This window comes from Amblyraja radiata, chromosome 37, assembly GCF_010909765.2.
Source record: "Amblyraja radiata isolate CabotCenter1 chromosome 37, sAmbRad1.1.pri, whole genome shotgun sequence".
In the NCBI taxonomy this organism is placed as follows: domain Eukaryota; kingdom Metazoa; phylum Chordata; class Chondrichthyes; order Rajiformes; family Rajidae; genus Amblyraja; species Amblyraja radiata.
In genome coordinates, this window is record NC_045992.1 from 16,760,752 (window position 1) to 16,780,112 (window position 19,361).

Sequence of the window (19,361 nt, forward strand, 5' to 3'; positions counted from 1 at the left end):
ACAGGCCCTTCAGCCCACCGAGTCTGCGCTGACCAGCGATCCCCGGACTCACTAGCACATATCCTACACACTCGGGACAATTAATTGGAAGCCGATTAACCTACAAACTGTACGTCTTTGAAGAGTTGGAGGAACCCGGAGCACCGGGAGAAATCCCACGTGGGCCACAGGGAGAACGTACAAACTCGGTACCCAGGGTCAGGATCGAACCCGGGTCTCTGGCACTGTAGGGCAGTAGCTCAACCACTACGCCACCGTGCCGCTGGTCTGCAGGACATAAAACAGTACAGCACGGGAACAGGCCCTTCGGCCCACAATGTCCTTGGCCAACATGATGCCAAGTTACACTAATCACTTCTGCCTATGGGCGTATAGACACAGCGTTAGGGTTGCTGCCTCATTGCGCCAGAGACCCGGGTTCCATCCTGACTACAATTGCTGTCTTTACGGAGTTTTCATGTTCTCCCGAAGATAGACACAAAATGCTGGAGTAACTCAGTGTCTGCAGTTCCTTCTTGCACATATCCTCAGTCTAACATTATCATTTACTTCCCTCCACATACAGTGGCCTGTCCCTTTAACTCAGTAACACAATGAACTGCATTCCAGCTCACTCACATAATTAGATGCTGAGCAGACAAGTCCAAGAATGAACCATAAATTTCAACAGGAAAAGGAGTGTTTTGGGGAGATAATAAATACAGCAAGACTGATCAAGACAAAGCCTAAACAAAACATGAACTTGTCTGACCATTCCCTCATACGCAGACAGAGACATAGGGCCTAGCACAGGGCAACTGAACTCACCACTATGTAGCTAAACAAATAAAAATATTAAACTTTTACAACCAAACTATTAAAACTATGAGAAATTGTTGTTCTTGGTGTGCAGCTGGAGTATCGATGAATATTTTAAGGCAAAGGAGAACGGGACGGCAGGGTGGCGCAGCGGGTAGAGTTGCTGCCTCACAGCGCCAGAGACCCAGGTTCGATCCCGACTACGGGTGCTGTCTGCACAGAGCTTGTTCAAGTTCAAGTTCAAGTGAGTTTATTGTCATGTGTCCCTGTATAGGACAATGAAATTCTTGCTTTGCTTAAGCACACAGAAAATAGTAGGCATTTACTACTAAACAGATAAATGTGTCCATATACCATGATATAAATATATACACACATGAATAAATAAACTGGTAGTGCAAATAACAGAAAGTGGTTGCTAATAATCAGAGTTTTGTCCGAGCTTGTACACAGAGAGTTATGCGTCTGTGGAATTCTCTGCCTCAGAGGGCGGTGGAGGCAGGTTCTCTGGATGCTTTGAAGAGAGAGCTAGATAGGGCTCTTAAAAATAGCGGAGTCAGGGGATATGGGGAGAAGGCAGGAACGGGGTACTGATTGGGGATGATCAGCCATGATCACATTGAATGGCGGTGCTGGCTAGAAGGGCCGAATGGCCTACTCCTGCACCTATTGTCTATTGTCCCCGCGGGGAGAACTTGTGGGTTTTCTCCGGGAGCTCTGGTTTCCTCCCACACTCCAAAGCCGTACAGGGTTTGTAGGTTAATTGTCTTTGGTCAAATTGTAAATTGTCTCTAGTGTGTACCAGATGGCATTAGAGTGCAGGGTCACAGGTCGGCACAGACTCGATGGGCCAAAGGGCCTGTTTCTGTGTTGTTTGTCTCAAATTAAAACTATAACGAACGCAACTTCTTGTCAGACTAAAGAGACTGCAGATGCTGGGATCTCGAGCAAATTCCAAACTGCTGGTGGAAGACCATAAGTCATGGGAGCAGAATTAGGCCATTCAGCCCATCGAGTCTACCCCACCATTCAATCATGGCCGACAAAAATGCTGGAGAAACTCAGCGGGTGAGGCAGCATCTATGGAGCGAAGGAAATAGGCAACGTTTCTGGCCAAAATCCTTCTTCAGACCGGTCGATCATGGCCGATCTGTATTTCTCTCCCAACACCTTTCCCCTGCATTCCCCACTTTGAGGCAATTCCAAATCAAGAACCTATCAAGAACCAAGAGGACAATGCAGCGCCGGATATCCGGGTTCGACCCCGATTACGGGTGTTGTCTGTACAGAGTTTGTACATTCTCCCCGTGACCTGCGTGGGTTTTCTCCGAGATCTTCGGTTTCCGCTCACATTCCAAAGACGTACAGCTATGTAGTTTAATTGGCTTTGTTAAAATGTAAAAATTGTCCCTAATGGGTGTAGGATAGTGTTAATGTGTGGGGATCGCTGGTCGGTGTGGACCCGGTGGGCCGAAGGGCCTGTTTCCGTGCTGTATCTCTAATCTAAACTAAACTAGAGTACATGTTAAACCATCCAAGGTAGGGGAATCCAGAACCAGAGGACATAGGCTTAAGGTGAGAGGCAAAAGAATAGACAGGAAGGTGGGAGGCAACCTCTTCACACAGAGGGCAGTGGGTGTATGGAAAGAGCTGCAGCCTAGTGGAGGCAGTTGAGGCAGGTACTATCACAACATTCAAAACACATCTGGACAGTACATGGATAGGACAGGTTTAGAGAGATATGGGCCAAATGCAGGCAGGTGGGACTAGTGTAGATGGGGCATGTTGGTCGGTGTGGGCAAGTTGGGCCGTAGGGCCTGTTTCATGCTATCTACGAGTGCTTCAGAGGCTTGGCTTTCCAAACTCTAAACCACATCCTGTTTCACACCCAGCTGGAGCCCATTATAAAACCACAATGAATTCACTCAAGTCGAAACAATGAGATGAAAGCTTAACTTCAGCAACTGTCTAAAATGTCCAGCATGTCCCTAGAACATAGAACAGTACAGCACAGGAACAGGCCCTTCAGCCCACAATGTTAGTGCCGAACATGATGCCAAGTCCAACTGATCTCATCTGCCTGTAAATGATCCATACCCCTCTATTCCCTGCATTTCCATGTGCCGATCTAAAAGCCTCTTAAACACTACTGTTGTAGTGAGACCTGGCAGGTTGAGCGAAATATTCTTCATTAGCGGAAACAAACGCTCGAACTACTATCAAGAATTAGCGATTAAAGCTCCTGTCGATTCGAGGAGCACAAACTACTGATCACTCTCAAAAGTCCGCGAACGAACTCCCGGTCACGTGACAGTCCCGACCAACGACGAGGGTTCTGAACACCCAGCTTCACCACTAGGTGCCGCTACACTGTCATATCTGCCTCCACCACCACCCCTGGCAATGTGTTCCAGACCCCCACCACCCTCTGTGTAAAAAACTTACATCATTAAACATTCCCCCTCTCACCTTATAGCTACGCCCTCTAGTGTTGGACGTTTCTCCCCTGGGGAAAAAGGTTCTGCCTGTCTACCTTATCTATGCCTCCCATCATTTTATACACTTCTATCAAGTCTCCGTTCAACCTCCAACGCTCCAGAGAAAACAATCCAAGTCTATCCAACCTCTCCCTGTAGCTGAAACCCTCTAATCCAGGCAGCATTCTAGTAAACCTCCTCTACAACCCTCTCCAAAGCCTCCACATACTTCCAGTAATGGGGTGACCAGAACTGCACGCAATACTCCAAATGCAGCCTGACCAAAATCCTATAGTACATGACTTGTTGTCTGCTACAGCAGAGAAGAGACAGTAAAGGAGAAGGTGCTACCAGAACCGATGCTACAGGAAGAACAGTGTGTTGACATGAAAAAGAGAGGGAGAATGAGAAAGAGAGAGAGGATGAGAGAAGCAAAAGAGAGAAAAATGAAATTAGAAAACTTTGAAGAGCCAAGAATGAAATTAAGCTAGATAAATTACTGACTGATGTAGATGTAGATGTATAAAGAATAAGTCAATATCTTCATGTTTATGTGATAGAAGCAGAATTAGGCCATTCGGCCCATCAAGTTCACTCCGCCATTCAATCATGGCTGATCTATCTTTCCTTCTCAACCCCATTCTCCTGCCTTCTCCCCATAACCCCTGAAACCCGTACTAATCAATAATCCGTCAATCTCTGCCTTAAAATGATCCATTGACTTGGCCTCCACAGCCATCTGTGGCAAAGAATTCCACAGATGCACCACCCTCTGACTAAAGAAACTCCTCCTCATCTCCTTTCTAAAGGAACGTCCTTTTAACTTGAGGCTATGACCTATAGTCCTAGACTCTCCCACTAGTGGAAACATCCTCTCCACAACCACTCTATACAGGCCTTTCACTATTCGGTACGTTTCAACGAGATGAAATTCAGAAGAAATAGATATACTGAAATAAAACTAGGCAATAAAATGGAGCTGGTTCTGAATGAGCCTGTTGAAGGGACATTAGCTTTGTTTCTCTTATCACAAATTTCCAACACGTTCTGTTTTTATTATGCATTATTAAACTGGAAGGGTGAATTATTGAACAAAGAGGTGATTATAAAACAACCTCCAGGAGAAGTTAAATGAACCACAAAGAACAAATTAGGATAACAAAGAGCATGACAACTTTAGGAAAGAAAGTGGGGAAAAAGAAACAAAGGCAAAAAGTAGAAAGCTTCAAAGATTAAAAAGGATTAATAGACTTTTGCAAGATTTAAGAAGTTTGACGTAACCTGGGCTTGTGAACTCCAGTTACAGGGAGAGGTTGGGTATGCTGCGACTTTAATCTTTGGAGCATAGGAGATTGAAGAATAACCTTATTGAGGTTTAGTTTAGTTCAGAGATACAGTACAGAAACAGGCCCTTCTGCCCACCGAGCCTGCACCGAACACTAACAGCAATCCCCGTACACTAACACTATCCTACGCACACTAGGGACAATTTACAATTGTACAAGCTAGACAACCTACAAAGCTGGTGGTAGACAAAAGTGCTAGAGAAACTCAGCGGATGTAGCAGCATCTATGGAGCGAAGAAAATAGGCAACGTTTCGGGCCGAAACCCTTCTTCAGACTGACCTACAAAGCTGTACGTTTTTGGAGTATGGCAGGAAACCGGAGCACTCGGGGGAAACCCACGCAGGTCACGAGGAGAACTGGCAAACTCCGTACAGACAATGGCGGTAGTCAGGATCGAACCTGGGTTTCTGGCGCAGTGAGGCAGCAACTCTACCACTGCACCACCATGCTGCCATAGAACAACCTGGAGCATGGATAAAGTGGACATTCAGTATTTTCCTCTCACAAGGGAGAAGCTTCTAAAGCTGGAGGCCATCGGCTTATGATGCGAGAGGAGAAATTTAAGATGGACCCCCGGGCAACTTTTGCACTCACAGGATGGTCTGTGTCAGGAATGAGCTGACAAAGGAAGCTATGTAAGCAGATACAATGACGGACTTTAAAAGACATTTGGACAGATATATGAATGGGAAGAGTTTAGGAGGATGTGGGCCAAATGCAGACAAATGGGACCAGTCAGGTATTGGTATCAAAGTTGCAGACACAAAGAAGTACAGAAGTGTGAACACACAAACTCAGATTCAGGGACAGTTTCTTCCCAGTTGTTATCAGGCAACTCATCAGCTAGAGAGCAGTCCTGACCTCCCGTCTACCTCATTGGAGACCAATGAACTATCTTCAATCGGTCTTTATTGGACTTTATCTTGCACTACACTTTATTCCCTTTATCTTCTATCTGTACACTGTGGACAGTTTGATTGTAATCATGTTTAGTATTTTCGCTGAGGAAGGAACTGCAGACGCTGGTTAATACCAAAGATAGGCACAAAATGCTGAAGTAACTCCGCAGGTCACCCTTCATGGTCCCCACTCGAAACGTCACCTATTTCCTTTTCCCCAGAGATGCTGCCTGACCCCCTGAGTTCCTCCAGTATTTTCACCGACTGGATTTCAAACAACAAGGATGTTTCACTGTACCTCGGTGCAAGTGACAATTACAAACTAAACTGAACTAAAGAACTGCAGATGCTGGTTAATGCTGCACACATAAAGATACAAAGTATTGGAGTAACTCAGCAAGTCAGGCAGCATCTCTGGAGAGCATTGTCTGAAGAAGGGTCTCGACCTAAAACGTCACCTATCCACGTTCTCCAGAGATGCTGCCTGACCCGCTGAGTTACTCCAGCACTTTCTTTTGTCTCGAGTCTTTCTTTTGGTGTTGACATTGGTATTCCAACTTGGTCAGCCTGGACAAGGTGGGCCGAAGGGCCTGTTTATGGGCTGTTCAATTCTATCGTCACCTGAAAGGCTATAGACCGTGACTGATGCTATTTCTCTTTTCACAGATGCTGTTTGACCTACTGAGTGTTTCCAACATTCAATGATTATTAGATGGACATAAAATGCTGGACATCTCAGTGGGTCAGACAGCATCTCTGGAGGAAAGGAATAGGTGACGTTTCGGATCGAGATCCTTCTTCAGACTAAAGAGTCAGGGGAGAGGGAAACGAGAGATAGGAAGTGCAAATGAATGAAAGTATGCAAAAGGACAGGTCAAAGCCAGCAACGATGATCGGAGAAGCAGTACCTCATATTCCGCTTGGGCAGTCTGCACCCTAGCGGCATAAACATTGAATTCTCCAATTTCCGGTAGCCCTTGCTGTCTCCTCCCCTTCTCAGCTCTCCCTGAGCCCTCGGGCTCCACCTCTTCCTTTTTCCTTTCTTCTCCCCGCAACCACCCCCCTCCACTCCACCCCCCCCCCCCCCCACATCAGGTTTCGGCCCAAAACGTTGCCTATTTCCTTCGATCCATAGATGCTGCCGCACCCGCATAGTTTCACAAGCACTTTTGTCTACCAACGATGATCAAGGAAAGGTGGAGCCCACAATGGTCTATTGTTGGCTGTGGAGAAAATGATAATGATTGACATAAACAGTGAAGCTCAGCAGGACGACAGTGAAACTAGTACGACAACTAGGGTGGGGGAGGGACGGAGAGAGAGGGGAAGTAAAGGTTACTTGAAGTTGGAGAAATCAACAATCATACAGCTGGGGTGTAAGCTGCCCAAGCGAAACACGAGGTGCTGTTCCTCCAGTTTGCGCTGGGCCTCACTCTGACAGTGGAGGAGGCCCAGGACAGAACGGTCAGGAGTGGGAGGGGGAGTTAAAGTTATTTGGCAAAGAGGAGATTGCGAAGACCAAAACAGACTGAGCGGAGATGTTCAGCAAAACGATCGCCATGTGCAGTTCCTTCCTACACATTCAACGATCTTTGTGTTGCCAACCATGGGTCATGGCATCCTTGCTGAAGTGACCAGTTCAAATCAACAGCAAAGATATTTAATCTAGCCATTGCGTTGCCTATGTTTGCAGGAACTTGAAATGAGCTGTTGTGCTTCCTCCATTACAACATTGCCCACACGTCGCTTCTTTCAATACCACATGTGTGGCCTTGTGGCCCCTGCTTGGTTTCACTCAATCAATGGTTCAATGGTCCGTTATTGTCACAGGAACAGTGAAAGTTGATTTACCATACAGTCATACCAGAAAAAAGCAACAAGACACGCAACTACATAAAAGTTAACATAAACATCCACCAAAGCGGCCTCCCCCACACATTCCTCACTGTGATAGAAGGCAATAAAGTTTCATCTTCTTTCCTCCTTATTCTGTGAGCGGGATGATGCAGAGCTCCTCCCTAAAGCAAGCGAACTGGTGTGTGGGTGTGTGTGTGTGTGGGTGTGTGTGGGTGTGTGTGTGTGTGGGTGAGTGTGGGTGTGTCTGCGCGTGTGTGTGTGTGTGTGTGTGTGTGTGTGGGTGTGTGTGTGTGTGTGTGGGTGTGTGTGGGTGAGTGTGGGTGTGCGTGTGTGGGTGTGTCTGCGCATGTGTGGGTGTGTGTGGGTGTGTGTGGGTGTGTCTGCGCGTGTGTGCGCGGCCCATCATTTTCGCACTGACCAGCGATCCCCATACACTAGCACTATCCTACACACTAGGGACAATTTACAATTTTACCAAGGCAATTAACCTACAAACCTGTACGTCTTTGGAGTGTGGGAGGAAACCGGAGATCCCAGAGAAAACCCACACAGGTCACGGGAAGAACGTACCTACTCCGTACAGACAGCGGCCGTAGTCAAGATCGAACCCGGTTATGTTATTAATTACTGGACGGAGTTAATAATAAAGTTTCAGGGCAGATGATCAAAGGATAAATCACGGGGATAGATTTCAAGGAGTGTCTCGAAGGACAGGCTCAGAGGGAAGTGCACAGTCAGGGCTGTGACCAAATATTCACCTTGCAATAAATCTGTGGTTTATATACATAAGTGTGCAGTAAATTTATTATTCACTGGTGTGGACGTCACCACTAGTTTGTTCACACAGAATGAACAGTCTTATTGCAGGAACTATAAGCAAAGATTTAAAAAATCATGCCAGAAATCCACCAGCACGTAAAGTGCAAGATCAAAGTAATAGACAGGGTAGTACCTACAAGGGACAATGATGACGGTAAAGGCTTCGAAGTTTTCAAGGTGGAAAGGGCCCAGAGAAGATTTACGAAGATGTTGCCGGGACCCGAGGGCCTGAGCTATAAGGAGAGGTTGGGAAGGATAGGACATGATTCCTTGGAGGGCAGGTGGATGGTGGGTTTACAAAAACATGGGGAATAGATCATTGAAACATAGAAACATAGAAAATAGGTACAGGAGTAGGCCATTCGGCCCTTCGAGCCAGCACCGCCATTCAATAAGATCATGGCTGATCATCCAAAATCAGTACCCTCTTCCGGCTTTTTCCCCCATATCCATTGATTCCGTTAGCCCTAAGGGCGAAATGTAACTCTCTCTTGAAAACATCCAGTGAATTGGCCTCCACTGCCTTCTGTGACATAGAATTCCACAGGCTCACAACTCTTCAGATGAAAAGGTTTTTCCTCATCTCAGCCCTAAATGGCCCACCCCTTTTTCTTAAGTATAGGTGCGAGTAGGCGCAGAGTCTCTAACCCAGAGTAGGGGAATAGAGAACCAGAGGACATAGGGGAGGGGAGATTTGATAGGAAACTGAGGGCAACTGTTTTTTTACACAAAGGGTGGGAGTTATAAGGAGCTGTCATAGGAGGTAATTGAGGCAGGTACTGTCGCAATGTTTAAGAAACATTTGGAGAGGTATGTGGATAGGACAGGTTTGGAGGGGTATGGGCCTAACGCAGGCAGATGGGACTAGTGTAAATGGGACATGTTGGTCGGTATGGGCAAGCTGGTCAAAGGGCCTGTTTCCACACTGTATTGAACTAAGCTGCTTTGTCTTGTATTTCACAAACACCATTGTGACATCTTCCTGTGATAGCTATGGGATGAATTGGTACTGATAAGAACCGCCAGTCGTGGTCGGTGCTAGCTCGAAGGGCCGAATGGCCTCTTCCTGCACCTATTTTCTATGTTTCTATGTGGCTGCAGTGAGATTCACTGCAACAAGAACTGAAGGGTCAAAGGCCTGAGGCCCAGGAGACATTCCTTGCCAACCCCGCGTCCCCGAATGGAAAGAAATGAATGCTGATATGCCGGTCCACACGCATACAACTCAGTTAACGACACGGTGGCACAGCTTGTAGAGCCGCTACCTCACAGCGCTAGAGACCCGGGTTCGATCCTGACCTCGGGTGCCATCTGTGTGGAGTTTGCACGTTCTGTCTGTAACTGCGTGGGTTTCCTCCGGGTGCTCCGGTTTCCTCCCACATCCCAAAGAAAGACATGCGGGTTTCTGGGTTAAATGGCCTCTATATATTGCTGCCAGCAAGTAGGGATTTATTTCGAGTGGATTAGAGTACAAAAACAAGGATGTAATGCTGAGACTCTCTCTATAAGGCGTTGGTCAGAATGCATTTGTATGGTGAGCTATTTTGATCCCCATATCTGAGGAAGGATGTGCTGAGCTCTGGAAAGGGTCCAGAGGAGGTTTACGAGAATGATCCCAGGAATTAACATATGATGAGCGTTTGACGGCACTGGGCCTGTACTCGCTGGAGTTTAGAAGGATGAGGGGCCACCTCATTGAAACTTACCTAAGTGAAAGGCCTGGATAGAGTGGGTGTGAAGAGGATGTTTCCACTAGTGGGAGAGTCTCAGACCAGAGGTCATAGCCTCAGACTTAAAGTACATTCCTTTATGAAGATGAGGAGGGGGAATATCGTTCGTCAGAGGGTGGTGAATCTGTGGGATACATTGCCACAGATGGCTGTGGAGGCTGTCAGTGGATATATTTAAGGCAAAGATATGTAGATAGATTCTTGATTAGTACAGGTGTCAGGAGTAATGGGGAGGAGGCTGGAGAATGGGGTTGAGGGAAAGATAGATTAGCCATCAGTGAATGGTGGAGTAGACTTGATGGGCCAGATGACCTCAATCTGCTCCTATCACATGAACATGAGTGGATGAGAAAGTGAGATAGCCTAGAACTAGTGTGAACTGGTGACCAATGGTGGGCGTGGACTCAGTGGGCTGAAGGGCCTGTGTCCTTGCTGTATCTCTAAACTAAACTAAACTAAACTAAACTGACAAACATGAAGCTTTCTACCACACAATTCATCAACAGAGTAACAGGTAGATATAGGAGGGGGAGTCAGAGATGGTGGGCGTTCGTTGGGAGGGGGTGGGGGTGGGTGGGCGGGAGGTTACAGCAGAAAGCCAGTTTAGTAAACAGCTACCTGACATACTCCCAATCCGCATACTCTACAAAGTTAATCTTGTCCCAAGCATTAGTGTGGCAAGGCGGTAGAGTTGCTGCCTCAGAGCACCAGAGACCCGGGTTCAATGACTACGGCTGCTGTCTGTACGGAGTCTGTACGTTGACCCCGTGACCTGCGCGGGTTTTCTCCGGGTGCTCCCCTTTGCCACGGATCATATACTTCTATCAGGTTTCCCCTCAACCTCTCCTTACAGTTAATACGCTCTGATCCAGACAACATTGTGAATTTTTGGAATTGTGTGCGCAGTTTTGGGCCCTATATCGGAGGAAGAATGTGCACATTGGAGAGGGTCCAGAGAATGATCCCGGGGATGAGTGGGTTGATGTATGACGAGCGTTTGATGGCACTGGGCTTGTACTCACTGGAGTTTAGAAAAATGAGGGGCAATCTCATTGAAACTTACCGAATAGTGACGAGCCTGGAGAGTGGATGTGGAGAGGATGTTTCCACTGGTGGGAGAATCTGGGACCAGAGGGCACTGCCTCAGAATTAAAGGACGTACCGTTACAATAGAGAAGATGAGGAATTTCTTTAGTCAGAGGGTGGTGAATCTGTGGAATTCATTGCCACAGACAGCTGTGGAGGCCGTCATTGTGTATTTTTAGAGGAGATTTATAGGTTCTTGATAAGTAAGGGTGTCAAATGTTATGGGGAGGAGAATGGGGTTGAGAGGGAGAGATAGATCAGCCATGATCGAATGGCAGAGTGGTAGACTCGATGGGCTGAATGGCCCTACTTCTGATCCTATGCCTTATGAACATGAGCATCCTGCACTCTATCCAAAGCCCTGGCATCTTTCCTGTGGCCAAAACTGTACTCAATATTCCAACATGTAACAACTTATCTGATCATCAACACCTTATTGTGTATGCCTGCTACAATCCTTACTTCACATTCATGATTCTAAGAGCTTGCATTGGTAATGAAGCACTTTGGGCTGCTCTGGGATTGTGAAGCAAGTGGTGTATAAATGTTGGTCAGATTGACAGGTTCAGCTTTCCTAATCTAAACCCGTCCGACTGTTAGTGCTGCCTCACTGCGCCAGGTTCGATCCTGACTACAGGTGCTGTCTGTACGGAGTTTGTACGTTCTCCCCGTGACCACGTGAGTTTTGGCCGCGTGTTCCGGTTTCTTCCCGCACCCCAAAGTCGTGAAGGTTTGTTGGTTAGTTGGCTTCTGTTAATTGCCTCTAGTGTAACATTGGGATCACATAGAACTAATGTACAGGTGATCATTGGTCGGCATGGTCTCGATGGGCCGAACAGCCTATTTCCAGGTTGTATTTCCAAATTAAACTATATAAAATTATGAGAGGCAGAATTAGGAGAGTCAGAACCTTTTTCTCCCACAGTGGAAATGTCAAAGACTATTGGCCATAGCTTTGTCAGTAGAAATTGGGACTACACCCATATCTTGTTAGAGGACTGTTCAGTAGCCTGATAACAGTGGTATGGAGGTGCAGCGGTAGTGTTGCTGTCTTTCAGCGCAAGAGACCCGGGATAAATCCTGACCAAGGGTGCTGTCTGTACGGAGTTTGTACGTTCTCCCCATGACCGAGTGGGTTTTCTTTGGGTGCTGCAGGTTTAGTAGGTTAATTGGCTTCTGTAAATTGTCCCTAGTGTGTAGGATAGAACTAGTGTACGGGGCGATCGCTGGTCAGCATGTGCTCGGTGGGCCGAAGGGCCTGTTTCCGCGCTGTGCCTCGAAACTAAACTTTGAACATCTCACCCCAGAAGAGACAAAAAGACACACAGAGCGCTGGAGTAACGCAGCGGGTCAGGCAGCATCTCAGGACAACGTGGAAGGGCCCAGAGGAGGTCAGGAAGAGGCAAGCGCGGATAGAACCCACAGGCTGCAGTCAGTGCCATGACTAATGGTTAGTCATCTCACCAAGCATCCTTCCTGCTTTTGTTCCGTAGCACCTGGCTTCAGTAATCTTCTCAGAAGCAGAGATCATTAGTCGTCTATCCATGGATTACAAAGTGCCCAATTATTCATGCTATGGCCTTGAGCTCGGGCTTGTCCATTCATCCCACACCCCAGTCTCTCTCCAAAATACCATCATCACATTCCATTTGGATACAGGTCTGGTTCTTTTCACAAAGCTAGCGCCTTTTAACTTTGTAACTCAGTCTGAAGAAGGGTCCCAACCCAAAACGTCACCCATCCACATTCTCCAACCAAGCTGCCTGACCCGCTGAGTTACTCCAACACAATGGGTCCTGTTTTCGTATACCAACATCTGCACTGCCTTGTTTCTTCAACCCAGCGGATTATATATATATATATATAATTAAATATACAAAGCACCAAAACTCAGTATTTACTATGAAAAACAAGCAGTGTCCTGTTTACTCATTAACTGTTATAACAAGTATGCTCATACATTTGTACTCCAGATTGGTCAACATCTGCCAGAACAATCGCAGGGGGAACGTGCAAACTCCAAACAGACAGTGTGAGCAACACAGTGGCGCAGTGGTAGAGTTGCTCCCTTACAGCGCCTGAGACCCAGGTTCGATCCTGACTAAGGGTGCTGTCGCCAACACTCCAAAGATGTACAGCAGGATTGTAAGTTAATTGGCTTCAGAAAGATGGTAAATTGTCCCTAGTGTGTAGGATAGTGTCGGCATGGACTCGGTGGGCCGAAGGTCCTGTTTCCCTGCTGTATCTATGCACTAACCTAAACTAAAACTTTGTAACTCAGTCTGAAGGGCCCGACTTGAAACGTCACCTATCCATGTTCTCCAGCGATGCTGCCTGACCCGCTGAGTTACTCCAGCACTCTGTGTCTTCTTTTTGTAAACCAGTATCTACAGTTCCTTGTTTATTCAACTCTTTGACAAATGTGTTGTGGTCAGTAAATTACCAGGGAACACAGAAATCACCATTAATATATATTTTTAAATCATACAATGCTCTAGAACTCAGTATTTATCATGAGACACATGCAGAGTAGTTCACCTACACATTTATACTCCAGATTTGTCAACATATGCCAGAATAGGGAAGGTACACAGTCACAGGGAGAACCACGCGAACTCCACACAGACAGCGTGGGCGGCACGGTGGCACAGCAGTAGAGTTGCTGTCTCACAGCGCCAGAGACCCGGGTTCGATCCTGACATCTCGGGTGCTGTCTGTGTGGAGTTTGTACGTTCGCCCTGTGACCTGCGTGGGTTTTCTCCGGGTGCTCCGGTTTCCTCTCACATTTCCAAAGATGTACAGATTTGTAGGTTACTTGGTTTGGTGTAGATGTAAATTGTCCCGAATATGCAGGATAGTGTTAAGGGCCTGTCCCACTTGGCCGGTTTTTTTCAGGGACTGCCGGCATCATTGACTAACGTATCAGGTCACCGAAAAATTCGCGGCTGAAGACGTATGACGCGCGGTGTTTTATCAAGTGTGGCAACATTTTATTTGTCGCCGCTGGATTTTGATATGTTCAAAATCTTTTGGCGACACTGATATGAAGACGGCAGTCGCCAAAAAAAATCGCCAAGTGGGACAGGCCCTTTAGTGAGCGGGGATTGCTGGTCGGCGTGGACTCGGTGGGCCGAAGGACCTTTTTCCACGCTGTATCTCTAAACTAAACTAAATTCAATGATTCAATGATACTGTATTTGCACATGTACAGTGTAATGCTCTGTTTTGCATACGACTCGGTAAAATTATACAGCTTACCTCACCTAGGCAGTACACAAGCGTAGCCACGCCACAGGTTACAAAGGTTCACTCCACACCGAGTGCTAGTGTACGGGGCGATCGCTGGTCGCCGTGGACTCGGTGGGCCGAAGAGCTGAACCAAACTAAAATTGTGGGACAGAGTCCCTGATTCCCCACAGTGAGGGGACCACCCATCCCCTTGCCCCCACAGGGGGTGATAGAGGTGACGCACAATGGGCAGTGGGTACCACTCTACCAGCAAGTCTACACATGCCAACAGATAATCAATGCCCGCACCTACAGGTGCTGTCTGGATGGAGTTTGTACCTTCTCCCTGTGACTTCCTGGGCTTTCTCCATTGCCCCCTGACTTACATTTTGGAGTTCCCCAGTAACACACACACCCCAAGCTTTCACACCCTCCCATTTCTCGAACACGCACACACGCACACACACACACCCCACAGCTGATGTATTCAATAGAAAGTTAGATTTAGCTCTCAGGGCTAACGGAATCAGGGGATAGGGGGAGAAAGCAGGAATGGGGTACTGATTTTGGATGATCTTGTTGAATGGCGGAGCTGGCTCGAAGGGCCGAATGGCCTATCCCTGCACCTATTTTCTATGTTTCTATGTTTCCTCTTCCCACCCCAGGGACAAAGCCCACCCTGACTTGCCAGAGACAGAGGCCCCTTACAACCCACCCCCTCCCCACAGCGACCCCACATACACCTCCTCAGAAACCCACCAACAAAGCCCCTCCTCAGGGACAGAGATCACCCTGACCCTCCCCCACCCCACAGGGGCAGAGTCCACCCTGAACCCCTTCCCCACGACAGACCACACCCCAGCAAGCCCCTCACCCCACCTCAGGATGTACCCCCCCCCCCCCCAGCTACAGCTACAGGGAAGGGAAGGGAAGGGGTGGTAGGAGATAAAAAGGTAAAGGAGAGGAGTGGGGGGGGGTTAGAGGAGAGGATGGTAGGGGAGAGGAGGAGGGTAGGAGAGTGGAGAAGAGGGGAGAGGAGGAAAAAGGGGGAGTGGAGAGGAAGGGCGGGTTCGCGGCAGGAGAGGAGGGGAAGAGATGGCAGGGGAAAGTAGAGCAGGGGGGTGGTCGGGAGTGAAGGAGAGGGGTAGTAGGGAAGATTGTAATAGGGGAGTGATGGTGATAGAGGGGAGGGGAGGAGAGGAGAGGGAGGAGGAGTGATGGTGATAGAGGGGAGGGGAGGAGAGGAGAAGGAGAGGGAGGAGAGGGAGAGGGAGGAGAGGGAGGAGGAGTGATGGTGATAGAGGGGAGGAGGGAGGAGAGGGAGAGGAGAGAGGGAGGAGAGGGAGAGGGAGGAGAGGGAGGAGAGGGAGGAGAGGGAGAGGGAGGAGAGGGAGAGGGAGGAGAGGGAGAGGGAGGAGAGGGAGGGGGAGGAGGGGGAGAGGGAGGAGAGGGAGAGGGAGGAGAGGGAGAGGGAGGAGAGGGAGAGGGAGGAGAGGGAGAGGGAGGAGAGGGAGAGGGAGGAGAGGGAGAGGGAGGAGAGGGAGAGGGAGAGGGAGAGGGAGGAGAGGGAGAGGGAGAGGGAGGAGGAGTGATGCTGATAGAGGGGAGGGGAGGAGAGGAGAGGGAGAGGGAGGAGAGGGAGAGGGAGGAGAGGGAGAGGGAGGAGAGGGAGGAGAGGGAGGAGAGGGAGGAGAGGGAGGAGAGAGAGGAGAGGGAGAGGGAGGAGAGGGAGAGGGAGGAGAGGGAGAGGGAGGAGAGGGAGAGGGAGGAGAGGGGAGGAGGTGATGGTGATAGAGGGGAGGGGAGAGTAGGAGAGGGGAGAGGAGGATGGGAGAAGGGGAGGAGAGGGGGGGGTTGGGAGAGGAGGAGAGGGATAGGGGTAGAGGGGTGGCGGAGGTGCGGTTCGGGTTCTCCTTACCCGGGAGATGGCGAGGGGCTGCTCGAAGTCCTTGCCCCCCACCAGCCTGAAGCCCCAGGGCGAGGGGCCGAGCAGAGCGATCCGGAGCTGGGACATCCCGTGTGTGGAGAGGGAGAGAGTGGTCGATGCGTGCGGGCGGTGTCCCGGGACCGCTGTCTGTGTGTCTGTGTGTGTCCGGGTGGCCTCTCGGCAGATGCTGCCTCTCGCCAGGGGGGGTGGGGGCTTTTAATGCACGGCCAGCCCGCGTCAGCACACGGCCTCACCTTCTATGGAGCTGCTCGGCCGGGCACAGGCGCCCCACCCCCGGGATAAACACTCCCAGCCCGGGATACAACACACTCCCAGCCCGAGATAAACACTCCCAGCCCGGGATACAACACACCCCCAGCCCGGGATACAACACACCCCAGCCCGGGATACAACACACCCTGTCTCCCCTCCACCGCCCTCTGGGGCAAATACCCTTCAACTTCTGCTCCTATCACCGCTAAACTCTGCACCCTCTCAGCCTTAAACTCTGCACCCTCTAACCCAAAACTCTGCCCCTCTACTCTAGTCTCTCACTTTTCCACCCTGGGGAAATTCTCTCCAGAATGCTGCCTGTCCCGCTGAGTTACTCCAGCATGTCGTGTATATAAAAGATTCCGACTTTCAATTCTTGACTGGATAGGAAGAAGTAAAAAGCCCTGTCCCACTGTACGAGTTCATTCCAAGATTTCTCCCGAGTTTGCCCTGATTCGAACTCGGAGGTTTACGGTAATGGCGGCTCGTCGGCACTCGGGGCTCTCGTGGACATTTTTCAACGTGTTGAAAAATCTTCATGAGTCTTCCCGAGCTTACCTGCCGTTACCGAGTTTTCCCGAGTACCTGCCGTTAGCGTTACGAGCCGCTAAGAGACGTCCCCGAGCTCCGACGTACCCGCTACGTTCATTCTCCGTGCTTACCACGAGCTTGATTTTTTTTAAACTCGGGAGAGCTCTTGGAATGAACTCGCACCGTGGGACAGGGCTATACTTTCACTGTTCCATTTTCTGGTGCATATGACAATTAAACATTTTTCATTCTTGGTTGAGAGTGAGGAAAGACACAAATTGCTGGGGTAACTCAGCGGGTCAGGCAGCATCTCTGGAAAAAGAGGATTGGTGACTTTCAGGTCAGGTCAAGTTTATTTGTCACATACACATACAAGATGTGCAGTGAAATGAAAGTGGCAATGCCTGCGGATTGAGCAAAACAACAGAACAGAATAGAACAGAAACCAGTATTTACATTTTAGAATTAAAAAAAAAAAAGACGCAATACAACATTAAATTAGTAAATTAGTCCCTGGTGTGATAGGAGTTTACAGCCCTGATGGCCTGTGAGAAGAAACTCCGTCTCATCCTCTCTGTTTTCACAGTGTGACAGCGGAGGCGTTTGCCTGACCGTAGCAGCTGGAACAGTCCGTTGTTGGGGCGGTAGGGGTCCTTCATAATGTTGCTGGCTCTGGATCTGCTCTTCCTGGTGTATAGGTCCGGCAGAGGGGTGAGTGTTGTTCCCATAGTGCGTTCGGCCGAACACACTACTCTCTGTAGAGCCTTCCTGTCTTGGGCAGAGCAATTCCCAAACCAGATTGAGATGTTACCGGACAAGATGCTTTCTACAGCCCCAGAGTAGAAGCACTGAAGGATCCTCAGAGACTCTGAATTTCCTCAGCTGCCTGAGGTGATAAAGGCACTGCCTTACTCACCAGTGTGGCAGCGTGTGTTGTCCATGTCAGATCCTCTGTGATGTGGACTCCCAGGTATTTAAAGCTGCTCACCCTATCCACAGTAGTCCAGTGGCATGTACATCCTTGGATGTTGAGCCCTTCTAAAGTCCACAAAGGTCGAGACCCTTCTTCAGGGTGATGAGTTGGTTCACATTGAACCGATAACATTCCAAAGGCATCATTTAAAGACATTTATGGGCGGCACGGTGGCACAGTGGTAGAGTTGCTGCCTTACAGCACCAGAGACTCGGGTTCCATCCCGACTATAGGTGCTGTCTGTGTGGTGTTTGCTCATTCTCCCAGTCACCATGTGGGTTTCCTATGGGTGCTCTGGTTTCCTCCCACACTCCAAAGACAGACAGGTTTGTAGGTTAATTGGCTTTGGTTAAAAAAATTGTAAAATTCTCCCTTATGTGTGTAGGGCAGTGTTAGTGTACAGGGTGATCGCTGGTTGGCTGGGTGGGCCGAAGGGCCTGTTTCCACACTGTATTTCTAACCTAAACTAAACTAAAACCAAGCCAGCTCTGCTGAGTTATTCCAACAAACATCTCCAGGCTCAACAATAGATGGACACAAAAAGCTGGAGTAACTCAGCGGGACAGGCAGCATCTCTGGAGAGAAGGAATAGGTGATGTTTGTGGGCGAGACCCTTCTTCAGACTGAGAGTCGGGGGAGAGGGAGATGAGAGATATAGACGGTATTAGGACAAATAAATGAAAGATATGCATCACAGAGAGAGTGTGTTGCAGAACTCTTGTCGGAGAACCTCTACACAAACAACAATATCAGGATGAGAATAACACTTAGGCGATTTTTTAGGCGATTTTCTACGACAATGGAATTCACCAAAGTCAACACCGGCGACAACCTACGTCAGGGGAAGACAAGCGATGACAAGCTCACGGTTGCCGACTGCCTCCGAAAAGCTTTGAACATTTCAAAATCTAGCGGCGACCAGAAAAACTCTACGACTCTTTGGGTGACTGAGGAGACGACTCATGTTCATACAGGCGACACCCCGGTGACCATGTGGCGACCGTACAGTGGCCGGCAGTCGCCTAAAAAATCGCCTAAGTGGGACAGGCCCTTTACTCACACCGAGGCTGTTAGCTACAATCACCAAACCCAGTTGGAGTGGAGTGGAGTGGAGTGTAATGGAGCTGAGTGGAAAATCATCGGGACTTCTCTCCCCTCAATCGGGGACATTGCGAGCAAACGTCTAAGGTCAGCTTGTCTAAGGTCAGCAGTATTATAAAGGACCCCACACATCTCCATCATGGACTGTTCACTCTGCTGCCCTCGGGCAAAAGATATCGTAGCATAAGGAGCAGAACGTCAAGGGTTTGCAACAGCTTCTTCCCACGATCCATCAGACTCTTCAATGCCATGTAATGGGCCGCCACTATTATCTATGTTATCTTTTTATCCATTTTATCTTTTTATCCATTTTAT

General features: G+C 48.7%; 1 protein-coding gene across 2 annotated transcripts in view; it reads right to left on the reverse strand.

The window, feature by feature from the left end:
* The window catches only part of pdlim1 (PDZ and LIM domain 1), a 66,884-nt gene extending 50,335 nt beyond the window's left edge, over positions 1 to 16,549 (reverse strand). The window contains exon 1 of one of the 2 annotated variants that reach the window (XR_004409994.1): positions 16,160 to 16,549. Coding sequence is in view for 1 of the 2 variants with exons in the window: in XM_033012428.1 (XP_032868319.1) it covers positions 16,160 to 16,255 (96 nt within the window). In the remaining variant the exon portion in view is untranslated. The remainder of the gene's footprint in view (positions 1 to 16,159) is intronic. The other variant, XM_033012428.1, reaches the window with a different exon arrangement.
* Between the last annotated feature and the right edge of the window lie 2,812 nt (positions 16,550 to 19,361).